We start from the raw sequence: 21,968 nt of genomic DNA, 5'->3' as shown, positions 1-21,968 counted from the left end.
ACCAAGGCACCTTCAACCTCTCTCTCTCTCTCTCTCTCTCTCTCTATCTTTGCAAAGCATGCAGCTCGTCAGTATGTGCATCTGTAGCTGTGGCGCCTTCCTTTCATGAGTGCAACCAGGTCAAAGCGCGCGGCAAAGTTATTCTGTAGAGGCAATTTTGCTCTAAGGTGAGAAAAGCAGACAACAATGAGTCTGTCAAGATTCAAAGATTTATTACTGAACACTATGTCAAATTAGAATGAACAACCAGCAATCAACACAATGATCATAAGCAGAGGCAAGGATCAACACATTACTATTTGGCCAAATAGGGTGCAGCCTGGAGTCTGGACACCTTCCAATCTCTAACTCAGCTCTTTTACACAGTGACTATCAAATACAACATGTTTAAGCAGACAGTTCAACTTTCATCCAGGGTACAAAGTATGTTTATCTTGCTTAATCATTAAGTGTACGTTTATTTGCGGAGATCAGTTCATACAGTTTGTTCATACATTAAAAGAGAACATCCAGTCCGATTAAAAGAAAATGTTACATGAAATAAAAGGAAAACATTACACATTCCACTTCAGAGGTACAGTATTTCTAGTAACTGGGATGAGCCAGGAGTTGAAAGCTGAGGAATTGGGGAAGGGGGCGTTGGGCGCAGGCAGGCTGCTCATATCATAATGTTGTTTGTTTTGTTTTTTTTTTTTTTTTTTTTAATTCCAGACATTTCTTTAGCCTTTATAAACGTTGCTTCAGAAACGCTACAGTCAGAGAAGAAGTATGAGTCACCTATAAATTTTGGTGCTGCATATTCTAAGGAAAAGTGATAGAAAATCACACTGTGATAAAAAAAAGACATTCTCCTTCCCAAAAGAAATAAGATACAGGACATCTAAAGGAAGTGATGTCTACTCCTGTTGCATAATTAATAACTACTTTATGTCTGATATATAGTTATTTTGAAAGTAAACATTAGTTCCAGAAAAGACTGGAGACGCTGTCATGAACTCGAGCTGAACTCTTCTTTTTCGGCTCATATCCTCACATCTTTGAGGCCACCCATGACACTCGGCTACCTGTCTCTTTTTCCCTAGATTTATGCGATGCTACAAGGAGATGTTAGCTTCTGTATACAGACATAATTCAGTTCATGTCTGGGGCTCAGATGAGCACCGTCTGTTGGTCACGTTCTTAGTGTGTGTGTGTGTGTGTGTGTGTGTGTGTGTGTGTCCCCCAAAGATCATTAAAATGCCTCTGGCAGCGTACTCCTCACGTAAGCCGTTTCTTGTCTTACACTTAGCTCCAACATTTCAGTTTGGCTCAGCACGGTGGGATCACCTCAGAAAATTCCAAATAAGGTGTTTTCTGCACAAACATCTTTTTTTTTTTTTTTTTCACTTGTCTCCGCCCCTGCTCTTGCTGCCCCTCATTTTTCTAAATCAGCATGCTCTGTTAAAACAAAGCCAAACAAGGAGATGTAAGCAAGGCAGCAAACTTAGGAAATTCATTAGTCAGGGCGTTGTTTTCCCAAATTAAACATTAACTTTTCTTTCTTCTTCTTTTTTCTTCTCCTCCATGCCTCGCATGAGACACGGTTGCCCGGGTGTTGTTTGTAGTGGTTTCATTCGCCTGGGATAATGAGAAAAACTCTGCATATCAATATTAGCCGAAGAAATCTCATATCCATACTAGGATGAGGTTGGTTAATTTGAAATTATACCATGGGGTTTACAGTCTCTCTCTATGCTTTCCAAATAGGAGAGGCAGAAAGAAAAAAAAAAAAGGGGGAAGAAGGAAGAAGAGAGGTTTGGTTAACAAATTTTATCATTGGAGTCCACATGCTTGACACCCTTTTCATGGCTTTTTGCCCTCTGTCTGCCCAGTAGGTTTTGTGCAAATAAATGATATTAAACTTGCTGACTGTGTGCCCAGGCAGGATGTGCTAAGATAGGCTGAAAAAAGAAGGACAGAGGCCAGCGGTCTCTGTCGTGAGCCGGGTCTTGGTGGAAGGAAGCAGCTGCCTCTTCTCTGTTGCTGATCTCAGGTCAGCTGCTATTGTAGCTGCCAACCTACACAGCTATGATACAAGTCTGTTTCCTGGTTAACTGCGCCGTTTTGTTTTTGTTAGTCCTCTTGCTCCAGTTACTGGAGTTGTACCATGATGTAATATATTTAAATGTAGGTCTAACACTAAGGATGGATGACTGGAGAGACCTAGATCGTGCGCCAGAGCCAGAGCACATTAGCACACTCATCTTGTGTGGATCAAAAATAACTAAGTGTGTAAATAAACAAAATAAATAAAGAGAAATATGCAATCATTTCTGCTTGGACATGTTTTCGGGAGGCGATCCCGACCAATTAGTGAACTAAATTATGTTGGACTTGAATTATTAATCACTGCTATGCTACTACTAGAGCATAATGTACTGTGCTGTTAACTGTATTTCTACTAGCACTGATAAAAATAAAGAAATAATGAAAAAAGAGGAGTATTGATGTCTGTGAGGCTGCAGTAGATCACGTGGGGATGTTCTCCATTGGCTGCCTCGGGGGTACCGAGAGCACTGACAAACATAGCACGGCGGTTATTGATCAGATTAATATTCCTTTAAACATTAACATAGATTCTGCTGTGAGGTGGGTATGAAATGTTGCGGGACGAACAGCAGCATTTGAAAAGGTTCTGACGTGCACTAGCAGTCGCAGCGTCCAGCGATGCGGGTGACGCGTCCGATAGACCCGCTCATGTAGCAAGAGGTCGGAGCGCGCCACCAGCCCTTAGCGAACACATAAATTGGAGTCCGTGGGTCAAGTCTCATTTTCACTTCATTACTGGAGGTAACTGAATACATTAAAGTTACCTTTGCATGCGGAAAATGTGTTCGCCTCAGCATTTTAATCCGTAGAAGGCCCCGTTTTAATGAGGGAGATTTTATACTACAGTGCATTATTCAATTAGAAAGAAGAGTAAAGACAGGCCTGCTGTAAAATTCCCCCACTGTGGGACACGCGCCAGGTGGCTGCAGGATCACAGAGAGATGGAAGGAAAGAGAGAAAGAAAGAAAGAATAGATGGATGAGGAAGAGAGGAGTAAAAAGAATGACGGTAGAGAAAAAGAAAAGGAGGGAAGGGGGGGGGGAGTGAATGAGCAACGCAATACACGATGCAGGTTGCGTTGAATACATTCAGTCCCGGCCAGCTTAATAATGTGAGCCCACCTACACACACACACACACACACACACACACACACACACACACACACACACACACAGGCAGCCATAGCCTTGCCAGTGGCGTAGTATGCATTAGCACTGATGACAGTTGTTGAATTGCAAATGTCCTAGAAAGCATGTTCTTGCTTCGGTGGATTATTAGCGCGGCTACTTAGCATTTTACTCCATTTCTCAGAGTAAAGAGAAAAAAAGTGAACTACTGAAAGCTAACATGTTTTCTAGGTTTGTTGTGTTCTTCGCAAGAAAACTTTAAGGCCATCTCTGGCGGGCGTTCGAGCTTGAATGATGGGGGGGAGGGGGGGATATTGAACATGGAGGACATTGTTGCTTTATGTTTTAACATATGCCGAGCCATATTTGTGTTCTGTGCTGACAGAAGCACGTTTCAAAAGAATAAGAAGAAAAAAAAAAAAAAAAGCAGACAGGTGCACAAACATACTGCGGTTGTGTAGAACAGCACTTATCAATGGTTCTGTCCCACTCTGTCACTGTGAAGCAATAAGCTCAGTTTCTCAGGGTCCCCGAACAAATGAGCACTGATTGAGCCTGATGTTTTCCAAAATGCTTCAGTGCTTTCGCTTTCTCTCGATCTGCACGCATACACACACACAAACACACACACACACACACACACAAGTATGCATACACGCAAACAGGTACACACATACAGCTAGAGTTCTGTAAGATTACCAGATTGACCCCCTCGACCTCACACAGTTGGAAGCAGAGTGGCTAAAAAATGATATATATATATAGAGTGAAAATGAGAGAGAGCCGCCAGTTGGCGTCTGCTCGGCAAGATTTGGTGTGATTTCTCTCCCAAACAATAACCTGGAATCAGAGAGGCAAAAGCTGGGACACAATCTCGCTCAGCGGCCAAAGCGGGATAAGAATACAAATGCCCGTTTTGTATGTGGGAGAGAAAGCGAAGCAGGCTGGGATTGCACACAAAGTCCTTCAAATCCTCTGAGGCGCTAGGGGCCGTCATGTACCGAGCGGTAAATTGATCATGACATAGCACCGTGGAAAAAAGAACCCAGAACGTACAAGCGTGTCAAAGGCACAAAAGATGAGGCAGTGGATGCAGGGCTGGAGAGAAAGGGAACACACACAGACCGCATCATTTTTACATCTTTGCTGAAAAGCGGCAGCGGAGCTTATGTGTCGCTGTCTTTATATGGACACACACACACACACACATGTGCGCATTCGCATGAGCCCAGATGCCGCTGTACCCTACATACAGAGCTCAAATCAACCCCCTTGGAGCTCCCTGACAGTTGTGCTGTCATGTGCCCACCTTGCTTCCTCTTCTAGTTTTGAATTTGCGTCCATAGCTGAACCCTAGGCTGTGCAGACAGAATCAGATACATACTTTTTTTTTTAAAACTATCCATTTTACTGAATTGCTGTATTTTCTAGGTTAAACACACCCTTCCTTTGAAGTGAGTTTCTCTGTCCCAGAGCATGCAAGTATTATGTTCACAACCTTGAAATATTAAAGGCAGAGAGCTGCAAAGATATCTGGGTGAATCCGCTCTTTGCCTGTTACTGCCTTTTTTTTTTCTGGACTGTCACACACACTGGATAGTGACCATCTGGATAAACCTTGTAGGATTTAGTAATATATCCAAATGGCCAAAGAAAGTAAATCTACCAATGAAGTATTAGGTGGGAGGTCAGACTGAGTGACTGGCTTAAGCCAAACAATCTGGCATTCGGAGAGTGAAGGAAACTGCAGAGATGTGGCTTTCAACCTGCCAGGGTTTGATGCTAAAATATTCATCACGAAAATGTTTCATGTCACAAGCTGCTTTGTTTTGGTGATGTGAGGGCTGAGGCCTCAGACAAGACGACAAGGAGTTTTTATGTCAAAGCAGTTTTTTTTTACATGTAGGTTTTAATAGTTAATCAGTGGCCTTTGTCGCTAGTGGGAAAGGAAGGGGTTGCTTTATTTGGACTGGACTGATTATCACTAAATAAGAAGCTCTTTCCCTGCAGGTGGAGTTTGTTGTGAAGAGATGATGTCGCTAGTGTCATTACATAAATGGACTGATTTGGATTGTGGTCTAAATGGGAGCGTAATCAAACAAAAATGTGTTAATTTGACGCAATTGAGCTTTTAGTCAAACCTTCAGTAACCAGCAGTGCCAGCCTGGTTAAGTGTCCTGTTTGCTAAGCTATTGTCTGACCTGCCTCCATACAACTGGCCCTTTGAAGTGATGCTCACTCCCAGTCTGCTCTTTGATCAGCTCGACTTGGCCTCCCTTGAACTCTGAAGTCGACGCGTTCCAACGCCGCGCACTACACACAACATGGGAATTAAAGAGCAGGGCAGGCATGAACAGGGATAAATAGAAGCCATCACCCTATCATCATTAGTTCCAAAGGGGCGATAAAAGCATTGAACTCGCGGTCAGTGTCTCTTGTAGGCAAATGTTTTTGTTCCACACTAGAACCTCCTACTGAGGTATAGATGCATTTCCCCATGCAAATAAGAAAAAAAAAACCATTGTGTTTCAAAGAGTGAACACGTCGCTTCCACCTGGCACATCTTGCTTTTGACCACACAATTATGTTGAAATATTTCTGTCTCTATTCAGAAGACTCCCTCCCCTGTTCCCAGCAAGTGATTAGGTTAACCATTCAGCAGCTAGCGGTTACTCTTTATGAGTCATGCCAACATCTTTTTTTTTTTTTTTCTTTCCCTCGTCGCTGTGGGAGGGCTACCATTTTGTCTTTTATACACCCCAACAACAATAGGAAGTGCTGAGTTCTATTCCCCTTTTGACATCAATACTGTTTTAGAATTATGCTGTTGAGGCGCGGCTCCTCTGCAGCCGACCTGGCCTCTCTTTGCCTGGGGCTACGGACGACGCGTGTAGAATACCTCAACGGTGTTACACAGCTGAAGAACCCCTCGCCCTGGTCCCTTCCTCTCTCCAGTCCCCTTCTCCCCTGCTCTCCCGGCCAATTACCAATTCCCTTTTGAGGTACAATGACATTGAGTTTTGACAGCTGAGGGTTTTTTTTTTTTTTTTGTCATTGAACTTTTTTCGCCAACCCTCTCTCTCTCTCTCTTTCACCCCTCTTTTTCTTTCTCTATCTATTTTTTTTGAAGGTCTTTAATCTCAGCTCAAAGACAGGTGGGGTGGTTGAGCTGAGCGCTAAAATGAAAGCCCATGGAATTGTAGTCGCCTCTTTGACCTCAGGTTCTCCTTCCTCGAGAGCGGGCCTCGTTACTGGCAGCAGGATGTCACCTCGGCGAGAGCCAGATCAAACGGCGTGTGAAGTGCGTGCTTGCACACACACACACACACACACACACACACACACACACACACACACATATATGAGCCGGGATCCTATTAGAACACCTGATAATGTCAAAAACTGACGGGGGAAAAAGAGAAAATGGACACATTTTAACAAACTTTTCGGGGGTTCAAACTTATCTGACAGATTTAAAGTTTCAGCCGGGAGGATCAAATTCCCCTCGGTTGTCATTCTATTTTCTGCTTGTCTCCTGATAACCATCTGCAATTTACAACCTAAAGGTCAAAGTCTGCATGAGGAAGACTGAAGCTAATCCATCCGCTGAGGATAACTCTTTTCTGATGACACTTTGTGATGAGTATGGCGACATCCTGGGCTCGGAGAAGATCTAATATTTGCAACATGCTGTGTTATTGAAAATGAGATTTTCCATTGTGGGTAGAAAAAGCCTCAGTAGACAATAAAACAGTTTCAACTATTTATAATATTCTTCCCCTGCAGTTGCCTTGTAGTTTTGATGCCTGAAGCAGCATCTTCCTCTCTTCCCTTGTTCTTTTTTTCTTTTTCTTCTTCCTGTCTCCTGTTTATTTAGTTTTTTTTCTCCGCTCCCCTCATTCAATCTTTTCTCAATCTGGTGTTTCTGTCTACTGGTGCGGGAACAGGTCAAGGGCAGGAAAATGATAACATTCGCTCATTCTCTGGTCAAATTAGGAGAGCAGCAACCTGCGCACAAACAGGCGCGCACACCAACACACGGCGATGATGGATGAAAGGTCGGACGCCGAGGGTGTAAACATGATTCATGGCTCCTTTGTGGGTATTAGTCCTACACACATACACATGAATGTTCGCACGCGCTCTCAACTGTACATGTATTTGAGAAATGCATTCTTTTGTCAACACATTTTCTTTATAATGCCAGACGGATTCCACCTCTGGCACTTCACTAGCAACAAAACCTACTACACTGTTTGAATGTCAACAACAAGAAAGAAACAGAGAGCATTCAACACACTGCCTCCAGTCAGTCACGGCAGGTGGAGGCAGGTTCAAGGAGGTGTGTTTATACCCAGTCTCACTGCCACGCACACACACACACACACACACACACACCCAGACACAGATGTCAAATGCCTCTGATAGTATTAGCTGTTTACGCGTGCAGTCACACACACTTCAAGTGAAGTGACGAGGCAACTCTTTGTTGATGAATGTTCTTTTTCCGTCTCTTAAACAGCCTCACATCAGTCTTCACAGAGTCACAAAGGCTTGAGTGGGAGGAGAAAGAGAAAGAAAAAGAGAAAGAGAGGCAGGCAGAGATGAGGAGAGGGATGTTTAAAGCAAGGATGACATCATGAAGGAGGCTGATGAAGAAAGAAATAGAGGTGAAGAGACAGTGAGGTTGAACGATACTGATGAAGGAAGAAAGAAAAGGAGGGGGGGGTATGTTTGAAGCATTTAGGGAAATGCCTTCTGGGTAATTGTGCTAACATGTTCCATCTCCTTACTGCCCTCTGTAAGTAGCTATACATGACGCATTGGATGATAGTTAGCGCTGCAACATGGGGAAACTAGTCTCAGAGTCTACAGCCATGCTAGCAGCTCTGTGAGGCTGAAATGCTAACACCAGCATGCTAACCATTTTCACAGCAACAATGCTAACACCCCCTGACCCTTGTGAGCGTGCTAGCATTTAAGCGCTACGTACAACGCTGAAGCAGTGGTGGACCAACCAACCACCATTCAAACTTTCCATCACTGTCATATATAGTGTAGCCAAAAAAGTGGACACACACACTCACACTCACACACACACACACACACACACACTCACACACATTTATAGGTATGACATAATTACATCACTGTAAAAAGCTCAGCAAGCTACTTTACGCTTCCTCTTCTTCCGTATCCCCACATCTCTCTCTTTTTTATCATCTCTTTTATCTCATACTTTTCACCTACTTTCATTTCTTCTGTGTGTCACTGTTTCAAGTCACCACCACCACCACCATACACACACTCTTTCTTCCTCCTCCTCCTCCTCCGTGTGCCTTTTTATTCACACATTACAGAAGACGGCTGTTTTGTCCCCGTGCTCAATGCAAAAATTTGACCTATTTCTGCTGAAAGACTCAAAGGCAGGGTTTTTTTTTTTTGCTTTTTTTTTTTTAAAACTCAGGCCAGTTCCTTCTTTAAAATCCCCACCGCATCATCTATTGTGAATCCCCTCTGCGAGAGTTATTTAAGATGACTGACCAAGTTGATGTGGATAAATGTTCCCATCAGCGCTAAGTGAAACCCGCTGCTCGCTGCTGATTTGACGCGACACTGACAGCGCAAGACGACTCCTTCTTTCTCCAGACAAATTGAATTTTATTCTCGCATACTTGGAAGTTTTTTTCACCAACCGTCGCCGCAGAAAGTGAAAACCGGCCACACTTTGCTCTTGCCGCTTCTCTCAGGCTTTCTTTCCCCAAGTTACTGTCGTCTGTGACCATGGGAAGGCTCATGGCTCACCCATTGGGTGCTGTCCAACGGATTTGATCCCCCCCCCCCCACCCCCCCACCCCTGCTATGGCCACGGCCATCTGTGTCTGCTGGCGATGTAATGAGAGAAAAACGCCCGCTGGTTCTCTCTCCTCCAATCCCCAGCCTCAGTCCTTGTGCATGTGCATGTGCATGAGCTCGGGACAACAGTAATTTGGTATCAGCCTTTCATGCGTTCGACCTCATAGCCCCGTCTCTGCTCATGCTTGCATAACCTTGCAGATGATGAAAACTGGATAAAAGGATAAATATATATTTGGAAAATGTAAAATGAGCCAGGCACAAACAAGTACTATTTTGCTGTCTGTCTGCTCAGTTGGGCTAAAGAGATACGGGAAACATTCTGCTTATCCCCTGAGCTAATCCCTTTAGACAAACGTCCAATCCCTCAAAGCATGGTGCTCATTGCAACACTAGCCAATGTACTGCATTATCAAACGATGATTGTTTACAGCCTTGAATTTAAATATTTCATTTTTTTCTTCTTCTGATTAATCCATTTTTCTTAGCGTTTAAAAAATAAAATTCACTGTCTTCTCTTGCCACAGGGTTTTAGCTTTGGATTATTATTATTATTTTTATAAAATAAAAAATATCAGATGTTATGCTTAGTACAAAAGGTCACAGCCATGTTCAGGTGGAAAGCATTAATGGAGCCACATCCAATCCACTGTGGATCCTAAAACCTTTCAAACAGCACAGATAACCCACATCTTCACTCCAACTACGAGCAAAGCCAAGGTTGTTACTAAGCTAACAACTTTCCATCAATCCATAACAGCCTTCTTCAACCAATTCCTTATAGTGGACAAGTTCAGTCATATTTCTATTTCTATTGCCCCCCTAATGCCCCCCCCCCAAAATGTTGAGTTATTTCCTAAATAATTCTTATTTTGTTGAAAAAAATGTTCATGTTGGCCAGAAAATACCTGAACATTATTAGCCTTTGCTGATAAATGGCTCTGTGATACGTAGCATTGGGTGAACAAGACTTTAAACTGACTTGTGCATATGTGTGTGTGTGTGTGTGTGTGTCTGGCTCTAAATCCCATAGTAGGTGCCTCCCCATAATAATGATGCTATTAAACCCTGTGCTTAAGCTGACTTTGCTTTCCTTTTCCTTCCTCCTTTACTCCCCCCACCTCCTTCCTCCATCTCTCTCACTCTCTCCCTCTCTCTTTACACTCACTGCCCCCTCTCACACTTTCAGAACACTCAGTTGACCCCCCCCCCTTCCACACGACGTGCCCAATCCCTCAGTTTCTTCCCCTGCTGCATTATTAGTGCGTATGGCTCTCTCCTGGCTCTGCAGAAGCCATTAGCTGAGATTAGCAGCGTAGGAACCAGGCTTCTCTCTCGCTCTCTCATTCTCTCACTCACTCACTTTATTTCTTCTTCTTTTTTTTTTTTTCAAGCTAGCCGTAGCCGCCACGCTCGCTGAATGATTACCATCCATTATAGGGCCTTATTGTGCTGACAGAGGCAACTTCAGGCCCTGGTCGTAAAGGAAAAAAGAAAAAAAAAAAAGAAAAGAGAAAGACTCATAATCTTAGACACACTCCCTTTAAGTGTAATGTGTGTGTGTGTGTGTGAGGGAGAGATGACTGTAGAGAAAGGAGGGAAGGCTGTTAAGGAGAGGAGGAGATAAGGCGAAAGGGAACCGGGATGTTAGCATGAGGGATTTGGAAGCAGGAAGAGGCTACGGGGAGCGCAGCCACGAATGCGAAACCAGGGAGAAATTTTGGCAGCGATCGGCGCGGTTATTACTTATTTGTTCAGGTTTGATGGATGCCACAGAAATGCATCCACGTGCACGCCTGCGCACACATACATGCGCGCCCCGCACGCCCACCAGCCGCGCACCATAGGGAGTGATGTTAACCTTCTCGGCGAGGCATGGGGCACGTGTTCCCCCGCTATGATCTCTCAGTCAGAGGCTCTCACAGGTTTGCACCTTTAGCTCGCAGGAGTCAACACACAGCTGCACATATACCAGCGCTGGAAATACTGTGGAGAGGTTGACGAATCAGCTGTCATTTTTTTATTTATTTATTTTTATTATTTAGAATATATAAAATGAAATAAAACCAGAAAGAAATCTTCTAACAAAACAAAACAGGCTCATTTCCTGGCTGCTGGCGTGGGTTGTTAGAGAGACACAGAGAGAGATAGAGAAACAGCGAGAGGAATTTTGTTACTTGACTGAAACAAGACGGGGATGGAATATCAATCATTTCTCTCATTTTCTACCCCCGTCTCTCTCTCTCTCTCTTTTTTTTTTCTTCTTCTTCTTTTTTTTTTTGTTCTAACTTCCCTCTATGTATAAAAGCAGAGGACGCTCCCCTGTTGACTGCTGTTTCGGCCCACCAGGCCTGCAGCGAGTAATGCACAGCTCAATAAGTTCCTTATCATCAAACATCATTTTTGAAATGTTTTCTGGAGAGCAGTACTTGGTAAGGTTGGTATCGGTGGGTGGGGTAGAGGGTTAAAGAGTACAAATCTGTGTGATTTTACATAACGTGCGGAGGGATTTCTTTTCGAGGCACTACACTCCCACCCCCCACCCCCTCCACATCTCCACATCTCCACCCACCCTCCCTTTCTCTATCTATCTGCCTGCGTCTCTCTCAGCTTCGTCTTTGGTGGTTGGCTGTGCTGCATTTCAATGAGTCTGTCCCAAAATGCCCCGTCAATATTCCTGACAGATCTTTACAGCATGATACTGTAAAAACTGCAGAGGAATGACAAATGGTGGTGGAGTTTCACCTGAGTTTAAATCTGTATTAAGATTTTTTTTTTTTCATGTATATGTTTTAGAGCAAAGAGAGAGAGAGAGTAAGAAGAGTGTGTGTCTATGTGTGTGTAGATAACTTGCCTCTGCCATCCATCAGCTCATGGTCGTGACCATGTCTGTCGCACAAACCCTGGCCCTCTTTACAAGGCCTGGATTACCATAGCGTCAAAATGTGCCGCACCCCTCTGCTGTAAAAGAGTGTGTGTGTGTGTGCGCGCGGGTATCTCTTCATGTGTGCTCATATACGACGTGACAGGTTGTCGCTTGCATATACACCGCCCCCCCCCCCCCAGCATTGGTAAACATGAACTTCCCAATATTTGTACCCCATACATTAGCACCTTCCACGACTGCATCACCTTCGTCTCCGCTTCCTCCTTCCCTCCCTCCCTCTCTCCCTCCCTCTCCAGACGCATCACTCTCAATCGCATCTATCTCTTTGGATCTCTCCTCCCATCTTCCGTCCTTTTTTTTTTTTTATCTTGAGCCCCTTATTTATTTGTAATCTATTTTCTCTCCTTTACTCAACCTTTTTTTCCTTGCCAATACCCCTGCTATCTCTTCCACTTCTCCCTTCTTTACTACTTTCAATCTCTCCCCACTCAGCCATGCTATTCTTTTTTTTTATTTTCCATTGCGTCTCGCTTACACCCCCCCCCCTGTCTCTCTTTCTCTGCCCGTGTTTCTCACCAGTCAATAATGAAAATTGCTTGCTACCTTGAATGGATTATGGGTGTGCGCAGGGGCCCTAGGTAGTTTGTTTGAAGGCGCAGCGGTGTCAAATGAAAAGGCCCGGGCCATTTTCTACCTGCCACAGGCCCTCTGCCTCCATCACACTATGCACACACACACACACACACACACACACACACACACACACTGGGCAAAACAACAGACACACACTAAGTCACACAGGTGCAGAGACACATCCGCAGCCACATGATGGAAACAACCAGAAATGAACACACTCACACAAACAAACACACACACAAACACACACATCTGATCAATGACAGCGGATCAAGCATTACCACTCCTGCCTCCACACTCAAATGTTCGCCTCTACCTTTCTTCTCTCTCTTTCCTCTCCTCTCCTCCCTCTCTCCCTCCGGTCATGTATTATGAATGTTGCCTAATTACGCAGCCCAGAATTCTTCATACGGGCTGGCACATTTATTTGTTTGCTTTGTATCTCTTTGCCTTTCTCTTGTATGCAAAATCCTTCTGTGATAGAGTTGTTTATTCTTTGGCTCTGCCTCGCTGAGATCAAACAATGAGCAGATTGAACGGGGACGGTGTGCGATTGATGGTCAATTCTCGGGTTGATGCACACCGAGAGGCATGGAAGAAAGTAGTAAAAACGTGCTAGCAGGGGGATGCGCCTTCTCTGCGTCTGTCGGAATCCAATCCAAAGCACATATGCGTGTGACTGTGGAGGCAAAATCTAAGTAGATGTTATGTGCTCCTGTCTCAATTACGCTGCCCAGTTTGCTGGAAGAACCCCATCCGTGTGTGTGTGTGTGTGTGTGTGTGTGTGTGTACATTTGAGAGTCAACATCACGCCACAGTTGTGAGTCTCGTGTGTGATTCAGCAGTGCTGCATTTTTTAATTCTAATTTGTGTCCCCCCCCCCTATAATACCACAGTAATAGCCTCTAGCTGTGACTCATAACAACTATTGAGTGGACCCACGAGTGGGTGGGAGCGTGTTTTGAAATTCGGTGGAGCTGCTGTGACTGACAGCTGCTGCGTGTCGCTGATGAAAACAGAATCATCATAAATCTGTGAAGACGTCAGGTTTTTTTTTTTTTTTTTTTTTGGTTTTGTCTGTCTTTCTTTTCTTTTCTTTTTTTCCCAACGTTGACACAGAGAGCGAGAGAAACAGAAGGGAGCGTGATTCTGAACCAGCCGCAATCTGAAGGGATTCTGTCTGTTTTTAATGTCACATCCATTTAAACGCCACGTCCGTCGCCGGCTGAGAGCGCGCCCATGCAAGCTCACCTTGTTTTGTTTTTTTTTGTATGTGTGGGAGTATGTGTATGTGTGTGTGTGTGTGTGCTGGTATGCGTTGCTTTTTATAAATGTATGAATGTTTGTACATTTGTGTGCATGTGGGCTCTTTCAGAAAAGATTCTTCACTCGGGTGTGGAGCAGCTCATTTCAGAGCCGTCCAAGCTCATTTATTTATTTTTTTTAGGATAATGAAGCATCAAACTGAGATAGAAACAGTGGAAGAGACCTTTGTCTGGCCACAGCATCACAGCGGCCTAACCACCTTGTGGGAGGTGAACTTTCCCAACAACTCCCATTTACTGACTTTAATTGCAAATTTAAATGTGCTGCTCTCAGTCGGTTCCGCCAGTGCACTGAGTAAACTTGTGTGGGATAAAAGAGAAGCCTCCTAATCTCTGAGAAAATACTACGTCTGTTCTAATGCTTACAGTAGCAGTAGTTAGTGGGAGACATCCGTGTGCTTACACCATTAGATTTTGGACATAATGCTGCCTCTCTTCCACGTCCTTCCCAGCTTTCACTCCTGTCTAAATTTTTTTTCTTTCTTTTTTTTAGCAAAACTTCTTGCAAAAAAAAAAAAAAAAAAAAAATCCTCTTAAAGAAAAGCAATGGTGCCTTCTTACTGAAGCCTGTGAATGCAAGAGGAGCTTTGGGGCGAAGATTTCACAGCCACTAATAAGCATTCAGCCTCATCTCCTCCTCTGCCTTGTGGTGACTTGGCTGCTAATGTGTGACTGACAAGCCTCGGCTTCTGTGTTGATTGGGGCAGTTTTGCAGGTTGGCTAAACACGCGGCTGATGGACAGATCTGGGCTGCGTGTGGGATGGGTGTGTCTCGTCTGGCGTGCGCCGGATCACACGCGCTCGTATCAAAGTTTCATCTGGTTGTCGGCCGTACCGTACACACACACACACACACACACACACACACACACACAAAAATAAATAAAGAAAGGGAGAAAGAAAGGTGCACACTCTGCCCTCTCATTTGAATACTGTGCTCGCTGGCTTGCATTATAAGGTTTGATTGAGACTGTAACTCAGAGAAAGAATCCGTGGATTCCCGCCATTTCTCTGTGTGATGGCCTTGGTTAGCTGGCTGCCTCTCTTGTTTGCCTGCTTAAATTAGCTCAGCAGGGACCTGTAGTTGCCAGAGCGATTTTTTTTTTTTTTTTTTGTGTGGTCAAATTTTAACATTAATTCCGTCCATATCTCCTTCTCAGTCTCTCCACATGCTCCCTTCCCCAACAAACGATCAATACTTATTAGCTCTAAGCAGGCTAGCAGACAGGAAAGGTCACGGGGTCATGTATTAGAGTGCATCGCAGGTCAGGCTCTGAATGGTCACCGCTAATAATCACAGGTCCCAACTCAGCAAGGCAGACATCCCTCTGACCCATGTCAGTGGCCGACGATTGCATTTAACTGGTCTTAAGTAAGAACGCTGATGATTGTTTAGCGGTCTATAAAAGCATGATGAGCCATTCTCTGTGTTTATTTAAAGTCTACTCAGTATCTTAAGCAGATAAAGCAGATCTTTTTTAAATCCATTCCACAGCTGCTGTGGCGACTTCCTAGCTGAAACAGCGGCAAATGGCTCATTGATCACATCTCTTATCGCGTCCTACATTTGAATTACACTACAATACAGACTGGTGAGGACCCCCCCCCCCCTTCCCACCCCACCCCTCCTTTTTACATTTATTCACCACTGACCCCATCGTGTTTCAGTGTTATCGCAGATGTGAACACGACCAGGCACCCTATTGTTAAGCCTCCTAATGCAGCAAAGATTCATAGGCGGGGTTAATCAAAGATCTCGCAGTGAGTGAGGCTTTGTTAATCCAGTTCCAATACTGTATCTGGGGTAAACCCAAAAGAATCCAGCATGCTTTTAAAGACCCTCACAACACACACTTAATGCGCGGACGTAATTACACACAACAAAAAGGAAAAGGCACACAAATTCTCATTATTAAAAAACGAACAAATACGCATTTATCTCTGCACAATGAAATATTTAATTCTCTAAATCACAGAAACTGGAGTAAATGCCACCGGAATTATCCATGGTTTCCGGTTCATTGTGTCTCCAGCAACCGTGGCGATATCATGTCCTTACTTTCCTAAACGAGGGATTTGTCCGAGACCAAAGAGAATCTGTGCTCAGCAAATGACTGCGGTCGCTTCTCATTTAGCCGCGCACCACTTTAAAACCCGGAATGTTATTTTATTCATGCGGATTCGGGTGGTCTCTCTCCCCTATCTCTGCCTCTCTGACTCTGTCTCCATCTCTCTTCAACCACCACCACCACCAACACCCTCCATTCCTCCTCCTCCTCTCATCCCCCAGTCGTCTTCTCTCGCTCCTCCCTCCCCCTACGCCGCCTGCCCTCGGACAACTCTCGCCGATTGCGCAACGAGGGACTTCACCAAGGTCCTCAAATTAATTTCAACTTGTTAATTCCCTTTGAAAAAAAAAAAAGGGTGGGGGGGGATGGGGGGGCAGAAGGGTGAGGAGAAGAAGAAGGAGAATTAAAGAAGCGAGCTAGGTTGCTGTTTGAGTTTCTAATTGCCGAGGCCCAGAATGTGACCTACAGATGTGAAATTCCCGACATGATGAAATATTAACTAGATTGTAGGGCTTGACTGAGATCAGCTGCAGTGTACAGAGAGAGGGAGGGAAGCAGAGAGGTGGCATCGCAACTCAACACGACTGAGGTTGATAAGGTCGTGCAAAGGAATGTGGGAATGAAATGGAACTCATTAGTGGAGAGAGGGAAGGATGACAGAGACCTTCATTCACGTGTGTGTGTGTGTGTGTGTGCGTGCGTGCGTGCGCAAGACGCCTCAAAGTTCCTCCAAGGTCTAACATGGCATAAAACCGTAATGTGAAACATACTCCTCACCTTATCTGCGGATTTACGGCCCAACAAGCCATTCGTCTTTTCTCTACCTTGTTAGTATTACGCCTCACCTCCGAAAGTAGCGAGATAAGCAGAGCGGGAGACACGAGAATTAGGGAGTGGATTGAGTGTGATGGATGACTTGGTGGGTAATATTCTTGACAGATGGATGAGAAATGAAAAGTTGTTGGTGCTGAAAAAACAAACTCACTAATGGTGATGATCACATCTGGATGGGCTGATACCTGGCACACGTCGCTTAGGGGGAGAAAAAAAAAACAAAAAAAAAACTCCTTGACAACAACTTGATAACTTCTGCAAAAACACAACTTCAGCGTTGTTATGCAGGACCATGGTGTTTCAGCGAGACACTTGAGGACATTTGGTGTACATATGTGGGTTTTTTTTTTTTTTTTTCTTTTTTTTTTACAGCTGTGACAAGTGTTGTCAGATGTTACAGCACGATTATAATACCACTGATGTACCACAAAGACTTATCAGATGCATCTTGGGAAAAAAAAAGGACAGCCACCTCCCACCCAGCCAACACTCTTCAAACCCACTCCCTCGGGAGTGCATGTCAGCAGTTAGAATTACTACAAAGGCGGCGCGTGCAGACTTCCAGCACCTGAAATAATATCCCGAGACAGATTTGCATATTTTGCCTCATAGTGGTGTTGTGTTGCATGCTAACAACTACGGCTACCACTCACTTTTTTTTTTTTTTTGGTGTATTATAACTTAGCCTATTGAGTTGTCATTTATGCCTGACCTGCTTTTCATTTTGGCTGAAGAAGAAGACCAGAGGCACAGTGATGGGAGGGAGGGAGGAGGGAGGGAGGGAGGGAGGGTTGATATGGGAGGGGGGGTGGTCAAAGTAAATACATGGGGAATAACAGAAACTGTAGCCTTCTAAACAACTACTCTTCCAATGCCCCAAATTCATAATAATGTGGTCTGCGCTGTAGATAAATAAAACACACCCAATTTTCTTGTTAGCATAGAAATGTGGGCCAGGCGGCTGTTTTTTGTTTTTTTGGGGTTTTTTTTTTGACTTTTAGAGAACTGATTATTGTTTTAAGCTCAAGCTGCTTCAGCTTTAGATGAATTGCAGCCCCCATCCCCCTTCCACTGACCCCTACCTCTCAATTTACACTGGGGGTTCAATTAGCCCGCCTGATGAGGGCCATCATTAGTGCGGCGGGGTGCTGTGCCGGGCTGCTAGCGGTTGGCTTTTGCTTTACGGAGAGAGGGGAGAAAACCTGCTCAGCAGAAAGGAGGTATAGCTGAGCGGGAAAGGTTTGGAAACAGCCAAGTCTGAGGCAAATCCTGGCCATTGTTCTTAGATCAAAGAGAGAGAAAGTGGCAATGTAATACCAGCTCAAATTAAATGGATGTTATGGATTTTTATGTGACAGCCTCAATTCGGTCCTTGAGTGTTGATGTCAGGTTGTTTTTTTCTGGTTTTTTTTTTGGGGGGGGGGGTTCCTTTTTCAAGCAGTTCTGTTGTGGCTCGGTGACAGAGGGAGGAAGATAGAGAATGTGTGAGAGAGAGAGAGAGAGAGAGAGAGAGAGAGGGGAGGGAAGTAGAGAACTGCATCCCTCTTCTGTTCTCCCTGAAAATTCACAAGGACGCAGGAAAAAGCCTATTCATATCAGCCACAAACACACGTATCGCTGACCTGCCTTCATGCCTCCATATTGATCCGGCATTATGGATCCTTGATGATGCGGGCACGTGACGCGCGGCGCCCCCGTCCGTAGACCTCGTCACTATTATCTGCCATGCCGATGTCACTTTAAATCAATAGCCATCTCGGTGGCATTGACCCCTCGCCTCTACGCCATACACACAAACACACATACACACATACACAACACCACCAGCAGCTCCTTCATGGAGTCAGTGAGCAGAACGGGCGCTGTCACTGCAGACACTGTGTGTATGTTAGTGTGGTATGTCCACGCATGGCGGCAATCTTTCTTCGGTAGCTTAGGTTACTTCAATAGCCGCCATTCTTCCTCTCTGTTCTCCCTCAACGACTCCCTCCCCTCTCTTGATTAGAAGTATGGGTAGGAAGGGGGAGGAGGGTCACGCATACAGTTAGGTGCTTTCACCTGCAACGTGTGGAGAGGAGGGGTGGGGGTGGGGGGGGGGGGTGGCGGCAGCATTTTCAACGTGACACCAGATCCGTTCCATCTGCTAGCCTCCATGCATAACCCGCCGCCACCACTCTCCCACCCACCATCCTCCTTGATCCCCTGCCTCCGCTGGCCATCTCACTGACGATTCTTTTATTCCTAGGATACCAGCTGCCGGTAAGGTGATAGGTGACACACACACACACACACACACACACACACACACACACACACACACACACACACACACACACACACACACACACACACACACACACACACACACACACACACACAATACAAACACACACACACACACACACAAACACACACACACTTGTAGGCGGGGATTGATGGCACAGGGGGGCATTTGTACACTGGTACAGAGCTCAGTGGAGAGCAGGCACAGGTGTCCAGTAATCATGCCTGTTTGACCTCAATGTAACCTTTGGCTAAATTAAAAAAAAAAGAAAAAGAAGCGATAATATTTTCTGCATTCTGCCTGTTTACTTAACGTCTTAACAAAGAACTTCATTGTTGGCAGTCTCCTATGTAACCTGACCACGTTTTCTTCCCTCTTATTTCTAAGGGGGAACAGCTTGCAGCTTAGAGAGGACAAAAACAGGCCAAATTGAACTACGCATGAATTTCTTTTGTACTCCTTCTCCAACGTTTTGTTGTTTTTTTTGTTGGGGTTTTTTTTGCATTATTTTGACTTATTGGGCAGAAACACCAGAGGGAACAAACGAGCCGCACTGTTAATTGTGGTATTTTTTTTCTCGACATTCCTGTGCCCCCTTAACAAAGTGCCACCGCGAGCGGCGAGTGCTGTGACAGTGGGGACCAAAACAACCTGACGCCATTATCAAATTTCCCATTAGCTGCCCAAAATGGCTGCCCAGTCAACAACTGAGTAATGAGATCTAAAAGGGCTGAAGCTGAAAATGAGACCTTAAGAGCACATTGTGGATCTTTTTTCTTTTTTCTTCTTCTTCTCTCCCTTCAGTGGGAATAGTGTCAAAGAGAAGGCAAGAGTGAGGAAAGGATCGGAGAGGAGAGAGACTGTTAGCTAAGTGCACTCGAAGAAGTGCCTTGGAGGAGAGGACTATTTTACATGCGGATTAGTGTGCATATCGCCGCCATCAGACAGTGATACGGGGCCTTGATAGACTGTCTGTCTTTGATGCCTTCTGAAGCACGGGGGCCTTATCCCTTTCGCCGATCTCCTGTAACACGCTCCTCAAACACACATACACTGATCCAGCCCTTCAGAACTGCAGAGATGGGGAGGAGGAGGTGGCGGCGGCGATGGTGGTGGTGGGGGGGAAGAAAGATTGGATTGTAAGATGTACAGTATGTGCATGAGTGTGCCACTTTTTTTTTTTGTAAAAGCAGCTCACGATGTCTTTGAAAGTCAATGCAAATATCCGGATAGGCACATATCAATATGCAAACCCACGCTTTCACACACACACACACACAACACACACACACACACACACACACACACACACACACACACACACACATAAACAAACACACACACACACACACACAAACACACACACACTTGTAGGCGGGGATTGATGGCACAGGGGGGCATTTGTACACTGGTACAGAGCTCAGTGGAGAGCAGGCACAGGTGTCCAGTAATCATGCCTGTTTGACCTCAATGTAACCTTTGGCTAAATTAAAAAAAAAAAGAAAAGAGAAGCGATAATATTTTCTGCATTCTGCCTGTTTACTTAACGTCTTAACAAAGAACTTCATTGTTGGCAGTCTCCTATGTAACCTGACCACGTTTTCTTCCCTCTTATTTCTAAGGGGGAACAGCTTGCAGCTTAGAGAGGACAAAAACAGGCCAAATTGAACTACGCATGAATTTCTTTTGTACTCCTTCTCCAACGTTTTGTTGTTTTTTTTGTTGGGGTTTTTTTTGCATTATTTTGACTTATTGGGCAGAAACACCAGAGGGAACAAACGAGCCGCACTGTTAATTGTGGTATTTTTTTTCTCGACATTCCTGTGCCCCCTTAACAAAGTGCCACCGCGAGCGGCGAGTGCTGTGACAGTGGGGACCAAAACAACCTGACGCCATTATCAAATTTCCCATTAGCTGCCCAAAATGGCTGCCCAGTCAACAACTGAGTAATGAGATCTAAAAGGGCTGAAGCTGAAAATGAGACCTTAAGAGCACATTGTGGATCTTTTTTCTTTTTTCTTCTTCTTCTCTCCCTTCAGTGGGAATAGTGTCAAAGAGAAGGCAAGAGTGAGGAAAGGATCGGAGAGGAGAGAGACTGTTAGCTAAGTGCACTCGAAGAAGTGCCTTGGAGGAGAGGACTATTTTACATGCGGATTAGTGTGCATATCGCCGCCATCAGACAGTGATACGGGGCCTTGATAGACTGTCTGTCTTTGATGCCTTCTGAAGCACGGGGGCCTTATCCCTTTCGCCGATCTCCTGTAACACGCTCCTCAAACACACATACACTGATCCAGCCCTTCAGAACTGCAGAGATGGGGAGGAGGAGGTGGCGGCGGCGATGGTGGTGGTGGGGGGGAAGAAAGATTGGATTGTAAGATGTACAGTATGTGCATGAGTGTGCCACTTTTTTTTTTTGTAAAAGCAGCTCACGATGTCTTTGAAAGTCAATGCAAATATCCGGATAGGCACATATCAATATGCAAACCCACGCTTTCACACACACACACACACACACACACACACACACACACACACACACACACACACACACACACACACACACCTGCGAGACATCACACATGAATTCCACGTTTCATCTTTGGATGTCACACACACACACACACACGACACAAAAACTCCTGTGCTCCTGAATGGCTGTGTGGATTCCTACCTCAGACAAAATGAATACTGTTTGCTGAAAGACAGAAAAAAAAAAGGCACCGCCTTTCCACTTTCCCCCCCTCAAACGCTATTAAAATTTGTGTTATGTTTTCCACTTTGGCCCCCTGGTGAAAATAACACATGGGGATTGTCTGGGCTCGAGCCAAACACACATAAATTTCAATATTAATTTGGT

At 44.8% G+C, this 21,968-nt stretch overlaps 1 protein-coding gene across 6 annotated transcripts in view; it reads left to right on the top strand.

The window, feature by feature from the left end:
* The window catches only part of pcdh7b (protocadherin 7b), a 110,656-nt gene that overhangs the window by 22,449 nt on the left and 66,239 nt on the right, over window positions 1-21,968 (top strand). The window contains exons 2-3 of one of the 6 annotated variants that reach the window (XM_056369269.1): window positions 6,348-6,518; window positions 6,784-7,285. The exons of the other annotated variants lie outside the window; for them this stretch is intronic. Coding sequence (XP_056225244.1) covers window positions 6,348-6,518; window positions 6,784-6,894 — 282 coding nt within the window. The 3' untranslated portion in view covers window positions 6,895-7,285. Of the gene's footprint in view, window positions 1-6,347; window positions 6,519-6,783; window positions 7,286-21,968 lie in introns of those variants that run through there. 6 annotated transcript variants of the gene reach the window in all.

This window comes from Seriola aureovittata, chromosome 23 (assembly GCF_021018895.1).
Source record: "Seriola aureovittata isolate HTS-2021-v1 ecotype China chromosome 23, ASM2101889v1, whole genome shotgun sequence".
Taxonomy (NCBI): domain Eukaryota; kingdom Metazoa; phylum Chordata; class Actinopteri; order Carangiformes; family Carangidae; genus Seriola; species Seriola aureovittata.
Note: the sequence above shows the minus strand (reverse complement) of the source record. Positions and strands in the feature narration are given on the sequence as shown.